The sequence below is a fragment of the Athene noctua genome, chromosome 27, assembly GCF_965140245.1.
Source record: "Athene noctua chromosome 27, bAthNoc1.hap1.1, whole genome shotgun sequence".
NCBI classification, from domain to species: domain Eukaryota; kingdom Metazoa; phylum Chordata; class Aves; order Strigiformes; family Strigidae; genus Athene; species Athene noctua.
In genome coordinates this window covers 4,186,754-4,205,108 of record NC_134063.1, presented here as the reverse complement: position 1 = coordinate 4,205,108, position 18,355 = coordinate 4,186,754, and the positions used below count along the sequence as shown (strand labels likewise).

At 46.6% G+C, this 18,355-nt stretch overlaps 1 protein-coding gene across 5 annotated transcripts in view; it reads right to left on the bottom strand.

The window, feature by feature from the left end:
* Nucleotides 1-1,153: 1,153 nt before the first annotated feature.
* Nucleotides 1,154-18,355, bottom strand: part of RFX2 (regulatory factor X2) — a 60,790-nt gene continuing 43,588 nt past the window's right edge. For all 5 annotated transcript variants that reach the window (XM_074928042.1, XM_074928039.1, XM_074928040.1 and 2 more), the window contains 12 exons: nt 15,157-15,338; nt 12,729-12,848; nt 11,491-11,606; nt 10,476-10,594; nt 10,045-10,157; nt 7,853-8,004; nt 6,849-6,946; nt 6,122-6,271; nt 5,531-5,739; nt 5,036-5,189; nt 3,382-3,424; nt 1,154-3,227 (listed from right to left, as the gene is read on the bottom strand). In XM_074928042.1, the coding sequence (XP_074784143.1) occupies nt 3,118-3,227; nt 3,382-3,424; nt 5,036-5,189; nt 5,531-5,739; nt 6,122-6,271; nt 6,849-6,946; nt 7,853-8,004; nt 10,045-10,157; nt 10,476-10,594; nt 11,491-11,606; nt 12,729-12,848; nt 15,157-15,338 (1,566 nt within the window). In that variant the 3' untranslated portion in view covers nt 1,154-3,117. The remainder of the gene's footprint in view (nt 3,228-3,381; nt 3,425-5,035; nt 5,190-5,530; nt 5,740-6,121; nt 6,272-6,848; nt 6,947-7,852; nt 8,005-10,044; nt 10,158-10,475; nt 10,595-11,490; nt 11,607-12,728; nt 12,849-15,156; nt 15,339-18,355) is intronic.

Sequence of the window (18,355 nt, the reverse complement as noted above, 5' to 3'; positions counted from 1 at the left end):
ACCCCACCCCTGCCACCCCCACCTCCAGCTTTCTCTGCTGGTTGGGAACTGGGTGACGGTGAGATGGTGGGTGGAAGAGAAAGTCCTGGGATGGGAGAGGTGGCCAAGAGCTGCCCGGCACGGGAGCTGGGAGCAGCCGCAGGCCCTGAAGGGTGGTGGCACTTGGTGACGGGTGACAACGAGGACACACATCACCTGAATCTGCCTGGGAAGCAGATCCACCACCAGCCAGGACACCCCAGGGCTAAACCCACCTCCACCATCCTGAGTTGTCTCTCCACTGGAATCACACACATTGGCTGGAATCACGCGTGGTGACGGTGCTGCAACCCACCCCTCGCCCATGTGCGGGTGCTGCCTGTCCCTGTCACCGTCCCTGTCCCGGCAGCCCGGCTGCCCCCAGCCTCCCCCGGGGTCCCACCGCGGGGCCCAGCAGCTCCCCACCCTGCCAGCCCAGCGCCCAACTCCCCGCAGGGATTTGCCCATCTGGGAGGGGCGATGGGGCCAGAGGCAAAGCGGAGCTGGGGGGGTTTAACGGGATCATTTTGAGCTGCGCTTTGCCTTCCCCTCGCAGCCGGGAAGGCTCGGGGTCAGGAGCTGCTTCTCGGCCCCCCAGGGAGCCAGGGGGAAATAACCCAGCCCCAGCCTGAGCCTCAGGATCCGAAGGGGCTCAGGCGGGTCCAGCCATCCCTGCAAGACCGGGCATAACCCGGGGGGAGAGGGAGGCAAAGACACGGGGGAAGAGGGGCTGAGGTGAAACGTCCCCTTCCCGAGGGGTCAGAGCAGGAATGATCCGTCACTTGTCACATCCCTGTCCCGCTGCTCCTATCCTCCACAATTTGTTTGGAAGTGTAATTAGAAAATGCTTCTTGTGGCCCCGTGCTCAGCAGCAGCCCGACCTTTCAGCCTCTTCTCCCCTCCACGAACGCTGGTGTGATGGGCACGTTACCCCCACAAACCGGCCGCTGTTTCGTGGTGACTCTGCCTTCCTGCAGACACCAGATCCCTGCCCAAAAACTGCTTTAATCAGACTGCACGGGGCAGCTCCTGCATCTCCCCCCGACACTGCGGGGCCGCAGCATCTGCCTGACATCTCCTTTCAGCGGTTAAAGAAAAAATGGGACCACAACAATTATTGTACAGGCCTGAGCATTTGATATATGTTTATTGCTATTCGGGTTTAGCTGGGAATTTTGTGCACGTCGGGTTTAGGTGGTTATCCAGACTCCTTGCACAGTGCTGCAGAGCTCCAGAGCATCTCATCCGCACGCCCGTGGTAAGCAGAAGGTGGCTGGGTTGGGTTGGAAGCGGCTGCGAAGAAGAGCCAATGCACCAGCTGAAGTTAATATCACACTCAGTGGGAGCAGGGGAGTTTAAGACTTTGTTGCTCAGTTGTTTTTTTAGACAATCTTATCTCATCAGCAGGATCTCGAGCGCGGACTCTGACCCTGGGAGTATTCATTGTCGTTATTTACAGATAAATCCAGCTTTCTCACTTGTCTCCTGCTACTTCAATATGAGACATATACAGACAAACATCACCCTGACAGACAACAGCACGGGACAGTAAGAGGGAAAGATGTGTCACTACACACACTTTCTTTTTACTTTCAATTAGCAATATTTTTTAAAGTGTCACAGCTACCTTAGTACCATTTGGAATGAGTAAATAATATATTTGGATAGAGTATACTCTGATATGCAAATGTACACGAGACCCCTGGAAAAGCTCACATCAAATACTGTATCATTAGAAATAATAATAATAATAATAAAAGCTATTTATGACACGGCCTTTATTCACAGAAAGATTTGCCCCAGGGCTTTTTGTTTTTGCACCTTGGCTTGATGACAGATTTCACCCCCCCTCCTCTGCCCTGTAGTCCACATCAGCCCAGACCCCACAGCACATGGAAAAGGAAAAAAAAACCCCACTGGGGCAGAAGCTCCCCCAGCTCAGCCCTACGGGAGCCACCACCACAACGATGCTGGAGAAGGCGAAGCAATTCAGCAAGGGGAAACACCCCCGTAGTGTTGAGCATCCCCGGGGCCGTGACAGCCCCGCGCTGCCACCTGGGACGGGCTGTTTGATCAGATCCCGAGCTGCGCCGGCTGGCCCGGAGCGGGGGGGAAGCGGGCACGCCGGCCCACCCTAAGGCACTGCAGTCACACACCCTCGCCCATGCTCCGGACGCAGCCCCGCAGGCAGCTGCACCCCACCTTCAACATTTTAGCAGGACATCAGCGAGAATTTTACAAAACCCAGGATGCGGGACGAGTTCCCCTCTGCCTGGGTACCCTGGCGAGGCCGAGGATCGCCCTGAGATCGTCCACGGGCATCAGAGCACAGGGGGCAAGGAACACACGTTGCGACCAGCTGCCGCTTCCTCAGAGTCCTTTGGTATCATGAGTTGGCCTGACAGTGTCCCAGGAGCATTCGCGGAGCAGCGATGAAACGCCAGGCTGGGGAGACACGGGAGCAGCTGGGAACGCTCGTCCCACAGTCCCAGAACGTGGATGTGTCAGTCCCAGAGCCTGCACGTGCACCACTCCACCCGGACCAGCCTGGAACCCTCTCCCCAGGCGGGTACAAGAGGGACCTGCTGTCCTGCGCTCCCCGGTACGAGCGATTTGGCAAAGTCAGAGCCAGGACAGCTTGTCTTGAAAGGCTGCAGGAGAAGGGTCAGGTAATTTTCCTTCTTCTTGGGCACTGATTGGTTCAAGTTTGTATCACAGTGAAGTCTGAAAAGTGGGGAAGAAACCCAAACCACCTTCCCTGAAAGAGAAAGCCTCCTTGGCCCGGCTCGTTGGGGCTGGAGAGGAGGACAGCCTCTCCTAGCCAGGCACATCCGATCCGGTGCTGATCACGGAGGCTTCCATCGCTCGGGAGCAGATGTTGGACCTTCGCCCTCTCACGCTGGAGGAGAGCAGGCGGCCACACCAGCCCTGTCCCACCACCCACCCAAGCTCACCCCCGGAGCCCATCCTCAAACACAAGTAAACATAAAGAGAAACTAAGAGGCACTAATAACGCAGATACGGGGAGGCTCAGGCTTGCGACCGTCAAACCTGGCTCCGGATGTCTTCGTCCAGCTGGAGAAAAGCCGAGTCCCTGTTTCAGATCTCCTGCAGCGAGTGGCCGGGGTCGGTGCGTTCCCTTTTCACCAGCGGCTCCCCCAGGCGCCGGGAGTCCGTGTCCACCTCGCTGCCCAGGTCACTAATGTCATCTGCAAAGGACAGGTCTCAGCATGAGAGTGGCGACCGGAGGGGAAGAGGGTCTTATTCCCAACAGAGCAGGGTGAAAGAGTCAGCACGAGGTTCCCCCTCCCACAGCGACTCAACCCTGACCCAGCAGGACTTCCCTTGAGGGAGAGGAGGTACCTTTGTCCAGCAGTGCTGGGGACAGGGATGTGAGGTCACCAAACTGAAAGAAAAAGGAGTTTCAAGGTAAGTGAGGCTTATTGGAGACCGAAGGTGCCAGATCTGCAAGTTGGCATGTGTTTCAAAGCAATTCTAGCAAGCAGCTTAAATGCTCAGGAGGACCCACAAGCATCAGCAGTGCTGGTGGTGAAGAGCAGAAAGCAAAACCAACCCCGTGTTTTGGGGAAAAGTCTGTTGCTGTCATTAAAACCTCTGGGCAAACACCACTCACAACAATCCAGGGCAGGATCGAGCTCTGGAATGAAGGGAGAAATTTTTTGATCTCCCAAGTTAAGGCCAAGTGCTGCCACTGCCCAAAGGATGGTGCCTTTTCTCCAGCCCTCTGCATCTTGTCAGGCAAGTGCTCAGACATGCCAGCTATTCACCTCTCCTGGGACTCAACCAGCACTCCACCTCTCAGCAACTCTGCCAAGCCTAACCAGAGAGCTGGGAATATATTTGGTTCTGGAGATTTGTTGTATCCCTCTGTGATAAGGTCTGAAACACTAAATCGCTGTAACAATAATGCTGAAAAGTCATGCAAAGTTGGGCAGCAGAAGGAATGGAGGAGAACAGGAGTTATAGAGCCAGCAATGGAAATGCAAGGATACAATTCATCCTCTTTAGCTGGGAAGAATCAGCCTCCTCCTGGAGAACAGAAATATTGCAAGAGTTTAATGAAGGGAAGGCAAAAAGCCTCCCACAGGTAGGTTTTGCTGGAAGTCACTCTCTGCCTTTCATGTTCCTTTAATATCAATGAAGACAGAGCTTTTGCAGGGAACAGTGAGAACTTGCAGCACTGCTGACGGTGCAACAGCACAGGTCTAACGGGAGGGGAAGGGAAAGCAAAAGGCATGCAGTTGATTTGTCTGGCTCCCCTACATGAGCTCTGTGGAAGGAAGAAAACAGCATGAGCTCCAAGGAGAAATGAGATCGGTTTTAATCTAACAGTAGTTTCTATACTGCTGTCATAGATTGATCAGGGGCTCTTAAATCTGTGCATTTCAGAGTGAAAAATTGGATGTGGCTTCAGCTAGGCAGGACAGGACCTGCCTGTGAGCCAGGAACCAGATTTACTGTCTGATTTGTTAAAAAAAAACCCAACCACCTGCCCAAACAACACAAACGACCCATCATTTCTCCAAGTCAAAAATGGAGAGTGTGGCTGACTGTGCATGGAACTCTGGAGCTTGCAGAGGCCTGGAGAAGTTCAGTGAACGGTACCACTGAAAGTTACAGGGAAAGGAACTTTTGGACCTTTTTTTGTTTGGTTTAGCTTTTGTGTTTGATGGGACTTTGCTCTGGCAGGAACCCCAAAGTCAGGTTGGCACCCACCACTCATGGAGAGAAGTGGGTTGATCCTTTTCCCCCCTCCTGAGGCCTCCAGAGCTCAGCTGATGCTCAACTGCCCCCAAACCCACCGCTTCAGGTACCAGAGAGCCAAGATGCTCGAGGAGCTGGATCCTCGTGCCAGGCACTCAAAACAACCCAGTAAATCTTTTGGCAAAGATGGTTATAAAAACACGTTCGGGACACGGTGTGGTTTGTGAACCAACTGTGTTTCTTCAAGCGCTGCTTAGTTTGGGTTTGTTTCTAGGGAACAAACAATTCTCACCTCTCCCATTACAGCAATCGGCGTCTCCCCTGTTGCCTGGGCAACACGATGCTCTACCAGATAAAACATGTATTCATCATAGAGCAGGCGAATCAGGTGGAAGGAACCAAAGCTGGCAGCACTGCGCAAGGTGAGGTCACGGATCACCATGGAGCTGGAAAATGGCCGGGAAACAAAATATTTGGGTTGTGTTTTACATTTGCATCACGGCTGATGTGAGTTCTTGTCCCTGAAGGTACTGTGTGACATGGTGCTCTGTTTCTACCTCTAACCCAAGAGTATCAAAGCCCTTTAAGAAATTAGTTGATGGAGCATCCTATCCCCATCCTGAAATGACGCAGGAGACACAATGCTCCCTCCTTCTGTACCAGGACAGAGCAACAGTTAACCACAGTTGCACGGGAGTAAAGAACTTGGCCTTGGCTTTTCAAGGAGCTATTTTACATGCCCTAAGCCCGATGCAAAAATATTTCCAAAACAAGAAAGAAAATGTACCTATAGAAAGACCATTTCAACAGGAACTGCCTGGCTGCCTTGGGGAAGCTGGGACTGCCCTCGTGATGCTTCAGGACTTGAGTAACAACGTTATCCAGCCAACTAGCCCACTGGTCCAGAGAACTCTGCTGCTGCAGGGTGAGCTTGAAATCCTGCTCCAGCTTCTGTACCATGCCTTCCTCGCACTGGCACACCCACGAGGCTTGCTCCTGCTCGGGAAGAAGGGTTGACAATTACTCACGCCAAGCCCGCATGGTTGTTGCATCCCAACTCAGGAATTCAACTTCATTTCTAGTAGACAGGGACTCCAAATCAGCTCTGAATCATGTCTCCTCCCATCTGTCCAGACCACCATACAATATTATTACTAGGACTACACTGTTGGTGTTTGCACCACTTCTTACAGAAGGTCTTTAGTACCTTCTCCACAGTGAGATGGCAAACTTACCTGGAAAAGTAACAACACAGGTGTTAAATTGTTCATTTAATTGCTTTTTAGTACTAGAAATAAGATGCTGTTGCAGGCAGACAACCTCATTGTAGAGTCTCACTTCTAGACAACATGACCTAGGAAAAGATACTAGAAGTTACCTGCACGTTGGCGAAGTCAACCCGATTGAGATCGCTGAGCATCTGGTTTATCTGGGAAGTGTTCTGCAGCACGGCACGGGCGGCCTGAGCCAGGTGGTTCAGGGACGTGTATCTCCGTAACGTCTGCGCAAAGGCACTGACCACCCCGACCTGCAACACAGCACCAGGGCACCGCAAGCGGGGGGCAAACTTCCCAAGGCGGAGCTCAAGCACACCGCACACATCAGCTGGGGTAACAGAGCAGCACTTCTGCTTCTTGCAAACCAGCCTCTGCATCTCTTTTCTTTAAACTACCAAGTTTTCATGCTCTGCCTCCAGCAGAGACCAGCAAAATGAGAACAGGCTGCAAGAATCCATGGCTTTAGGAGAGGTGGAGTGGGAGCCTTAGGCTCAGTCTCTGCAATGCCCTTTGGTTCATGAGGTGTCCCTGAGCTTTCAAGTAGGACAGTCTCATCCCAGTGCAGAGATTTTCTTCCGCAAAGTTTTATCTGCGATTTCAGGACATAGGAACGGCTCAGCAGACAGAGCATCATTCACCTCTGGAACAAAGGAATTGCCCTACCTGTCCTCCCACTCCTTGCTGATTTGGGTTCATAATTATTCGTTACACCACGCTAGTCTGGAGTACACGTAGCCAAACCCCAGCAGAGATTTCCCCATGCAACATGCACACGCACACACACACACTCAGTTCATATCTCCGACCTGTAACACTCCCTCTGCTCACCTTGGTCTGGACAATCTCGGGGGGAAATTCACTCATTGCGTTCATCAGCCACCCTTCCAAACTCTTGGCAAAATTACGAATCGCCTGTGTTAGTGTGCCTGCAAAGAAGTCTGCAGAGTTAGGTGGGCTGTTCCGTATCATCTCTGGAACCACTCTCTAGCTTCGGGCTGCTGTGGAAAGCACAGCCTCTGATCTGGTGAGCTGTGATCTCCATTTAGCACCAAGGAAATCAGCTGGGTCCTGAGAGGCACTCAAATTTTTCACATTCTCTCATGCTGTTACTCAAACTTTTCTTATTTTTCTCATTCTTTCTTATCCTTTTCTTATTCATTGTCTTTCTGAACATTTTCCAAATGTTGAATTAGGCTCTTTAAAGACCCACATGTGCCTCAGCATGGGGACTCACAGCAGCAGCCCAGAGGGACGTGGCTTTTCAGTACTGCTCAGCCCAGTGTATGGCAGAGCCGAGGCCTGGGGGAGACTGACACACAGACTTCACTGAGCAGCCAAATCAGAGAGAAAACTCTCCACATCCAATCGCTGATCTCCCACACAAAAATTGACCCCAAATTTCCAGGAGGTGCAGTAGGGGACAGGACGGTCCTACGTAAACAAAGATACTGTCTCCAAGGAAACATCTCAGAGGGATTAGCCATGCTTCCTTGTGCCTTAAGCTTATGCTTTTACCTTGACTCCTAGCCAAAGTCAGGAGATGGGATATACAATAAACCAAATTTTAAAAAGCAGAGGAATTTCCAGGGGCCGCAAAGTACCATCAATGCAGAGCAATGCTGCAGGAGAAATATTGGTGTTGCCGTAATATTTTAGCTTGTATTCAAAACAAAAAGCTCTAAATCAGCTTTTACAAGGGAAATCTTTGTGGCAAGTGGTAGCCAGACTGAGTGAGTCACGGATGGCTGTTTGTCAGACAGCACATCCCATGCCTCAGCCCAGCGGGGAGTCGGGACCAGCCCTGCCCTCCTGGCCACGCTGCAGGTACTCACTGGGCACCGGTCTGAGCACGTCTGGGATGAGAATCTCCACCAAGGCCTGGTACAAGATGTGATCGCAGCTTCTCATCCATTTGAGGATGGGTTCGTATTTGCAGAGAGTGATCAGCTTATCTTTCGGGAGGGTCCCTTCGTGTTCTTCTTCGCTGCAGGAGGAGGAGGAGGGAGGCAGAGTCAGCAGCAGGTTGGCATTCAGTGCATTCACCCTTCCGCTCGATTTCTAACCCCCGTTTTCACAGAAAAAAAGCCATTTATGTTTCTTTCAAAAGGAAATATCTGTTTGTACAAGGCTTGCCTGACTCTGCCAGTGCCTCTCTGTCCATGGGGTCAGAGCTCTGACCAGTTTTCCCTCACATCGCCCACCCTCAGCCTCGGCTGCCTTTCCCACGCTCACGTTCACGTGTACATGGGACCTGTAACTCCAGTACAGCCATCTCAGCAAACAAAGGCTTAGCTGGTTCCTCCTTACAGACCCAGCTATTTCCAAAACCTTCACACCTCTCTCCTCTCCTCCCCCCCTGCTCTAAACCTCCTCAGCTGTAGCAGTGGGGACAAAAAGTTTCCAGCAAATGTTGTTTGAGCAGATTATCCGGTATTGACAGATACTATAAATGGTTTCAAGGTGTTGAACACCTTCAAATGCTGAACGTTTACAGAAGGAAAAGGATCTGGTGTTTTGATGAGAACAGAGCATATTGTCTCTAACTGAATGAGGTCAATCAAGCTTGCATTATTTTCACTTTGGGGATGCATGGAAACTTTTTCTGCACGGTTATGGCACAAGATATTTGGTTAAACAGCAAACAGAGAAAACCAAAGCCTTAATGTAATGCCAGAGCACCAAGGCAGAGCTGCTCACACACTATGCTGGGAACTGGGAATTCAGAGGGGACTTTCCCCACGCATTCCATCAAAATCATTAAAGCCAAGCCTTGGACATACTATAAAGAGGCACTTATAGCCTCTGCCTGAGCAGTTTTAGCAAATGAATTCCCAGAACACTCACTTGGAGAAACTGGTCATCAAGTACCTCAAGTTCCTGTTAAGTGGAACCATACTCTGCATCTTATCATGCTTTCAAACAGTTTGCCACTTTGATAATATTTCAGGTTTATATTTGTATATATATAAAGCAAGGGGAGGGAATGCTTTATTTACCCTTTATTTACCCATCTCAGCTATTAGCCGTGGTGTGGAGAGGTGCTAGAGCACACAGCCTTAGTGAGACAGGCTAGTTTAGCCAGAGCCCTGCAGAAATGCTGCCTCCAGTACCCAAGTGAGCCTACCTGGACCTAGCACAGCTCTCTGTGCTGTTGTGACATGCCTTGGAGATACACCCTAAACTAAAAGAGATTCTGAAACAATCAAACACAGCTGCAGTCATCCTCTGCGGGACAATATCCATTGGGTAACATCTCCTGAGGACAACAGGGCCATAGTCTACAGATTATTATGGAGTACTTGCCTATTACTCAAGCTTTTACCATTTTTCTTCTGAATATAAAATGTCTGTATATTATCAGTAGAAGTGGATAATACAGACTTTTAATACAGATTTTAAGAAGTAACCTTCACCTTGTTGATTTTCTCTGTTTTCACTTATTTCCATTCCACTGTCTCCTGGCAGCAGACTACCAACACACAAAGGATGAAGAAAAGGCAATAACAACAAACCAGTCAGGAGTACAAAGATCAGAGTAGCTTTGTTTGCCTTTATCTGTCTCAAAACACAAGGCACTTAAAGATCTGGAGAGCCAGCCAAAGAAGAGAGTCAATCTAGATGTCACTAAAATCTCAGAGCCCGAGATGTCACTAGAGACTGATACCTAATGGCTTGGAATTGTTACTGCTCCTGACGACCACGTACAAAATCAGCATCCTGCTCTCATTCACCTCTGCATTTTGGATTAGTGCATGTTACAGGAGATATAAGGCACGGAGATGTACATAATCAGAGCAGATGCTTTCCTCAGGGGTCTGAACTTTGTGTGGTCATGACGATATTAAACACTTCTGACACTCTTTGTAATGATTCTGCAGGGAAGGAAATACTTTCAAGTCCTACAAAGCACTCAAAACGCCTAATGAAGCTGGAAATACTTCATGCATTTTTAAAAGAAAAAAAAAAAACAAAACCACACCGAAAAAGTGGAGCATTCGGAAATAACCAAAGCGCAGCGGTGTACCTGGCTGGCAGGGCAGTGGAGCCATCACTAGATGGTGTTTTAGGACTCCAGAAGGATTGCCAGAGTTTCTCAATATAATGAAACTGAAGATTCATTACAACATCCAAAGTCGCCTAACAACAAAGAACACAAATCATTACCTGCTCTGCTAGCATCTTGTCACACAGTGTAAGCATAAATTTCATGTGCTGTCATTTAGATTAAATAATTTCCATGAAAATTAATGGAAAGGGCATTGTTTTAATAATCAACATAACATAAAACAGATCACACAATGAAAAAATAACATAGAGAGCAATATTTGAGTTGTAATACCCAGCAAGTCAAGCATTCCCTACTATATCCTAGCTCTTCCTAAGAGCAGATATGAGATGAGCACATGAATTACATCCCACGTCTATTCAACAATTAAAAATATTCCAAAGAATCACCTCGCAGTGTCGCCTGTAAAGAAGCTGCAGAGTTTTCACATCATTCATGGTGATCCCTTCTTGTAAGAGGACGTTACCTAGATGAGGGGCTGGGAACTCAGGAAAGACATGAGTTACATCTAGGGAAAAAAAGAGATTGGGAAAGATGGTGAGAGGAGCACTCAGTTACGCAGGACTGCAGGTGAGGACAAGGTGCTGCTGTCACCAGTGGCTATCCTCTGTGTGTCAGTTGGGATGAAACAGGAGAAACAAGGCTGATAATCTAGTACTTTCCCTGATTCGTGCTGTTATACTGGGCAAAAAGCGAAAAACCGCAGCCCATTTATTCAGTGTGAAAAGGAAAATTTTTTTTTTTTTTTCCTCTCTGTAATAAAAGAAACAAGAATACATTGTCCTCATCTACCACGCTTCCCATTAGATTTTCTCCGAAGCCTGAAAAATGTCACTTTGGTATTTTGAGAGTACAATGGAAAATATAATTGGACAGCAAACATAGCAGAAGCAATTGTATTTCAGAGAAGGCTCAGAGCTGGCTGGGATGCGGTAACTCTGCTCGAATGATGGAGACACACAGATCCACGACCAGCAGAGCCAGAGAGTTTGTCTCACAAGGAGAAGGTCTGTACGGCCCCTCTGCAGCCTTCGCCATGAAGAGAATTGCTCTTCTCCCGCTGGCTGCCTGTCTTAGCAAGGCTCTTCAGGACCTCTGCTCCTTCCATGCAACTGGGGAAAACCAGATCGATTTAAAACATACTAAGAGGGAACCAACAGACCTGATGGCACAAGGGAAAAGCCTTCCTGTGGGTACAGGAGCTAGAAAATGAACTTAGCAAGTGTGACGTTACAAGATAAAAAAATATCTATGTATAATATACAATACTGTACAGAAAAGCAAACAAATGCAGAACAGTCAGGGCTTGCTGGACGAGACCATCCTTCCTCTTAAAGTTTTAAGCTTAAACATGAGATATCAAATACTAAAAATCTAATAATACCTAGTAAGCAGTCCCCTCACCTATGAATTGCTGATGATGTTGACTTTGAGCAGCAACCGATTGCTCCGGCGTAGTGTGTGGGTTACTGTTGGACCCACTCTCTGCCATGCCATCCATCTTCTGTGCTGGTCTATACCTAAATTTAGAGCATGGTTTAGGATTTACACAGGTACCAGCAAACACGTACATGGTATCTGCAATACGGTCAGGTAAACTTTTGTGTTCATCATGAGGCTACACTCAAGGCCAGCATTTTGAGGGCTGACCATTGATATCACCTACTTAACTGGAGAGAGAAAATGAGAATGGACTTTTGAAAATCACTCCCCAAGCCAGAATTTAAAGGGGTTAAGATGTTTGCCCAAGGTGACACAAAAAAACCCCAGAGAAGCAGAGCTGAAGTGGGTGTCAGAGTGCAGACTCCCAGTCTCGGGAGCTGACTTCTGCATTTACTTTCTGTTTGGGAGCTGAAGAAATAAATTCTTCTGCTCCTTCTTCACTCCAGCAAGAACCAGAAGTGTTCATGCTTCCAGGAGACAATTCCAAATTCCTCTGCACGTTGTTTTTTTGTATTCAAAATTACTCAGACACAAGACTAACCACAGTGCTACTGAACTTGCACAAAAAAGACCCAAACAAAAACCAAAACCCACCCAAGCACAGAACAAGCAACAGAAGCCCCCCCCCCAAGCCCTTTACACTGATTTGACACAAATAACTCCATAGCCAAGGTCCTAAAAGAGTTGGGTCAGGGGGAGGCTGGGTCAGGGGGACGCAGTGAAAAGTGCCACATACGGTGGCATTCTCTGGAGCAGCAGGCTGAACCAAGCTGCTGGCAAATAGAATAGGCAGATAAACACCATTTCACGGAACCACAGAATAGTTTGGGTGGGAAGGGACCTTTAAAGCTCCTCTAGTCCAATCCCCTGCTATAAGCAGGGACATCCTCAAGTCGAGCAGGCTGCTCAGAGCCACGTCCAACCTGGCCTTGAACGTTTCCAGCGATGGGGCATCTACCAGAATTGGTTTTGGACCCTTCCACTACTGAGAGCAGCCAGCGACTTGCAGCCTTGAGCTTCCACAGCTCAGCTCTGGCACTTCAGCACCCCTTGGGTTGGAACCGTGCCCGTGTGCTGGTTTGCCCCCAAGCCAAGCCAAGCCCCAAGATGGGGTCTGCAGCTCTCTTTGGGAAAGGACCCTCGCCCGTGGCAGCAGCAGGGCCTCGGCTCGTGAGCTCCAAGAGGCTGGGAGCACCTACCTTTGCTTCTGGTGGATGGGCTGCTGCCTCATCGCCATGTACTGGGTGTCCTCCTGCAAGCGGTTCAGCGGAGACTCTGGTTTTAGACGGATCCCGTAATAATGATATTTGGAGTTTCCCCTGGAAGTATCAGCGTTGAAATTGCTCAGTGTGAACTAGTCAATGGAAGGGACATCGTAGCCCTGCAGTTTACTCTTAGGCTTGTTTTGACAATACACCCTACTTCTTACAGCACACATCGGTTTGCTGCCAAGCGCTGTTTGAATGGCTGAACTAATGAATGCCATCATCCCCTATAAAATTTAAAACCACATGTCACAAAGTTCAGTGACATCCACATTTAAAACCCAGCAAGGTTTGTTCCAAGTAACCCATGGTAACTGGAGAAGAAGAGACAAGTGTTACAATACAAAGTGTTATTAAACAGAATGACAGAAAGACCTCAGGGGACAATTTGCTATTTGATTTGGGTTTAAGGATTTGGTTTTTTCCATAAAAACAAACTTCCATCTTTATCTACACTTGGATAAAATAAGCCTGACTGAATAGTCAACTATGATAAGAAAAATGTCTGTCCGTTGCCAGCACTTTCACAGCAACGGCAATGGGCTTTGATGTGGCTTTGTTCTTGGAGTTGCTCATTTTTGTAGTTTTGTAAAAACTGAAAGCTGTTTGCAAGCAAAAGAGGCTGTAATTCTTTTTCCTTTGCTGGTCAGTAAAGCTGCTGAGATACTCCTTAGGAGAATGTCTTGCCATCACATTAGACAGATGTGTCAGTTAAAATTTTTCCACCAAACTGGAATTTTTTAGTCCCCAAGCGTCTGCTTTTGGGAGCGAGAAGGACAATTATGCAGCCATGGATACATGACGACAGTATGTCCAACTTGGCTTTAGCCAATTTGTCACTAACAACGGCCGAGCTGAGTCCTCAGTGGAAGAGGAGACTGAGCCAGGGGAGGAGCAGCAGGGTCCCCAGAGCCCTCTCATTGGGCTCGCTTAAAATTCATTTGCTGTGTCACTGTGGAAGGGTCTGAAGGCATCTTAATTCCAAAGATGCTTCCCATTGGAAAACTACACAGAAAAATTTAAGAGAGGAATACTTGTCAAAGAATTAACCCTTTCTTCCTTGTTGGGGGAATTTTCTCTTCTCAAGGGGACGGCTGAATCATTGAGTCTTTGTCCCTGTGCCAAAGGGTTTTACACACACACAGGTATGAAGTACACTACAGCCATGTCTTAAGTGATTTGAAATGCCCGCAGATTAAATAACAGCTGCGTTTATAATCTAAATGAATGAATACGAAAATAGTGGTGGACAGCTATTTCCATATTTATTGAGGTTTACTGTGTCCTTCGCCATCTGCACATCTGCAATTTTAAGTGGGTTTTTTGATTGTTTGTTTTTTTTCTTTAATCCTTGATGGGATTAAAGAATTTCTCTCCTCTAAAGAAATTATTTCAGAGCTTTGGCACTTAAACCAATCTACAGAAATCCAAACTCTCCCCTGCTCTTCCTAAGACTGTTGCCTCCAGATTCCAGCTGTGGAATGCCCCGGACACATCTGGTTTTGTTCTCATTTAGAAGTCCAAATATCTAAGCTTGAATTTTATTACAAGATCTTACAAAATCAGAGCAATCACTGTTTCTCTAGTGTATTGGCTACTTTTTGTTATATTAGAAGCTGGGATAAAATGCAAACTCAGCTGTGAAAGCTGTGCAGACACTCTGGATGCTCCCTTGAAGGGCACAGATGTAATTACAGTAACTATGCTTTATTATGTTACGCTTTTGTTGTAACATCATATGGATCTTTGATGTTTTAAAAGAAAAAATTCTGTCACAAGATTCAGCCTGCCGCTTTGGGTATTTAAGAAAAAAGACATTTACATCCGTACAGCTTGTCTGCATCAAAGATGTGGGCAGAGGTTCTGTGGTGGAGGAACTTTACTGAACGGAGAAACCGTTTCATAGCACCAGAATTTTGGGCTCTGCAACTGACAGTGGCAATTGTGAAGATGAGTTATTTCATCTTTCTGAGACAGGAATGAAATGAGAAGCAGACTAGGTTCAAATAAAATATTCTTAGACTCCTTAGGAAGTGGACTTAGACCAAATTCCACTGTGCAAGCTGGAGAAGGCCCTGCCACCACAGACCTGGAGCCTGTCTGAAATGACCTGTGTTGTCAAGCCTCTCACATCACTGATTCACAGTGAGAAAGCAGCTTTGCCTCACGACACACAGAAATTATTTCTGTGCCTTAGAATAGCAATTTCTTTTCCCACAAGACCATGGTCGGTTGTTTCCATAGATCTCAGAAGAAAGACCCGTGCCTGCTAAATGATGCTCAGTAAGCTCTCACTACACATGAGAAAAGTTGTAGGAGGGTTGTTTTTTTTTTTTTAATTTAAATGTAGATTCCTACCAACCTGGTTCCCAGGCGGCGAGTCCTCAGCCCCATGAACACTGAACGGATCAGTTTTCCGAAGGAAGCGGCGTTCACTGGATCCAGTTTGTGCTCCTGGCAGTGCCGCAGGTAATGGTTGTAGAGAGAGCTCCTGGGAAGGCTGACGCCCTCCGCCGTCTCGTAGTTGTCCAACAACCACTGGAGCTTTATGTATGGAAAACATAAATAAAGAACACATGAAAGTCTAAAGAGGGCTGGAACGGGCTGTGTCAAACAACGTCAATGTTTAAACATCAGGAAAGCCCATCTGACATTGAGTTCAAGAGAACTTAATGCTGGGTAGTTAATTTCTGTAAGTTAATTTAAATAACTTACGCTGGTTGCATTTTTGTAAAAGTAAAAGGACCCCCAGCCCAAAGCTAATAACCCAAACAAAAATGCTGTCAGATTTTGCAAAAGCATTAAAACATAGTCTGTCTGCCATCTCAGTGTCCACCTTGGATTGAGATTAATTCCTGCAGAGCCAAAATAAAGCTGGAAGAACTCATGTTTTCCAAGAATAAAGATGTTAAGATGCCGCCTAAGAGGAATAAATTTCAGGGGAACCAAACATGCTGCAAAGCTTTTATTAAATTGAAGATTGGCATGTCTGCAACTATTCTCTTAACAATAAAATTAACAGTTACCAAAGCAACCTTAGGAATCTGAAGGGGTCCATCTATTTTTCAAAATTTACTGTCTGAACTACTTTTTGACATTTGTATTGATTAAAGATTGCAATTAATATAAATTACTTATACCCAGTCGGTCCGAAAGGGCAGGCCTGGCACACAGTGTCAGCACAAGAATTAAAATGCAACAAGACAAAAACCCCCAATTTCTTTTAATTTAATTTTAATTTAATGACTCCAGCATCAATAAAGTAAGTGTTCCATTAAGTGAATTTTTGAAGGAACTAGATGTACGAATGGACTGAAGTTAATAGCTTTGGTAAAAGCCCTTTAATCGTCGTTAGGGACATTTGGGATTAACATTTTCAAGACTTCCCGCTCCACCCAGGCCTCCATCCTCGCGTGCACAGGAGGCACAGCTCCACCAGAAGCCGCTGCACTCACAGCAAAATATGAGCCACATCATCTAACAAATAGCTCAAGCCCATATTGTAATTAAGCACAAACAAGTCTAAAAATCAGCGGGATTTATCCATACCCACGGATGTACAAGTCGGCCCATGCTTAAGTCCTCTCCACTCGTTCTCCACTATCTGGCTCTTTTCTACTGTTTTCCCTTGGTGAAAACTTTGGGCTCCCAATTCGCTGCTATACTCACGTTTTATATCAATAACTCTGTGAAATACAACCTGAAATGTGCAAAGACATCTCTGACACCTCACTACGTTGAGTTATTTTCAGTTTATGTGTTTCATACCCAACTCTGCTCTCACACAAAGGCTTTTCAGCACCTATGAATGTACGTCCCGTGGTTATCACTCACGTATCCAAATTTAAACTTCTGCTACATAAAATGAGCTGAATCCAAAGCTGTACAGTTAAAACTATTTCATTCATTAGCTGGGTTTGATCCAAAGCAACCACGGGTTCAGATGACTGGATCCATCATTTTTGGTGGCCACAGCTGGAAGAAGAAAACTCATTTTCCCCTCTGTCCTGCTGCTCACAGAGCTGCTTGTCACCTTCTCACCTCCCTCCTGTGACACAGCACCTAAGACACTCTTTGGGGTGTTCTTCCACAGATTAAGACCTTTCTGACCTCGGTGTTTGCTAACGACCCGTGTCCCTTCGTGCTCTCACCTGCAGAAGAGACATCCCTGGGAAACCCTCGAGAGCTGTTCCGTAGCCCTGAGCCTCCCCCACCCATTAAGCTAGCTCTAACAAAAGTGGTTTTGACATAAAAGACCAGCAGGACCTCAGTTTTTAAGTAGTGCACATCTGTGCTAATTTTGGCCCATCCCCTGTATTTAAAAGATTAATAATTAAAAAGGGGTGGGTGGGTGTTTAAAACCATTTATTTTATTTATCCTAGGAAAGATACTGAATGTGGATCAGCTATTTATTTTCTAAACCTGTTCTAATTCCAAGCTTTAAAAAAAAAAAAAAAAAAAAGTTGCATGTTACTATGGAAAATTCATATATAGGTAAAACTCTTTAATTTAAATTCAATCCTGGACAATTTTAGTCTAATCGCAGGTATTTCTAGAATATTCCCTTCATCTTCCAGCTTTCGTTTTCTGCAAGTGTCTTTTTATACTCCTTTAAACATTACAGAGTTTCACAATATGAACTCCCACTATTGAACTACAAATCTATTACAAAACGCACAAAAGAGCTTAAAAAAAATAATCTGTCAGAATATCATTTTGAAAACATTATTTTTGCTCTTCCTGCATTAGTAATAATAGATCAGGCACTCAAAATGAGAACATTAAAGATTATTTCCATTTGTGTCCCTTTTTCTGTCTACTTTTTGAATTTTGCTCAGTTGTGACAATGACAAGATATTCTACAACTTCATTTCTGTTTATACTGCGATCAGGTTCCAGTAAAATCACTCTGCAGCTCTACGCTGCTGCGTTTGTTATAGGCACTACGGGGAGACATTTAAATTTCATTTCTCCTTTAACTTTATTTCTATTGACTGTTTGTTTTGATTTAAAGAAAAAAAAATCTTTAGCAAAAACGACATTGTTCGGTTCAAGAGTGGCACTTTAAGAATGGAAAAAACGGTACATGAGGCTTTCTGAGAAAAAAAACCCCACTTTTTCTTTTTCTGAAGGTCTAGGTTTGGAGAGATTTTCTTATGGGCACTTCTATGAAAAACAAACCAATGAAGACACACATTTTTAGCACACATTTAAGGTGTTTTTATCTGAAACTAAAAGGAGCAGGTTCCTAAGTCCCTGCTGAGTCCAGCTCAACAGTTAGGATGGACCCCTGAGCCTGCCGAGCATCCCCAGCTCAGCAACGGGGAGAAATGCTTCCCTTGCACCAGGAGTTCCCTGCTCAGCCCCACCGATCCTTTGCAATTAAAGTTTCATCAGAACCTATATATTTTCTTCAAAAGTCTCTTTTCTAGAACAAGTGTCTGGTCCATTGCATAGTTCAGCCCTGAGCCATCCATGTACGTGAGCACAAGCTCCAGCATCGCCAGCCTTTCTCCACCGAGCAGGAGATTCATCCTTCATTAGGTCATTACGTTCCTCC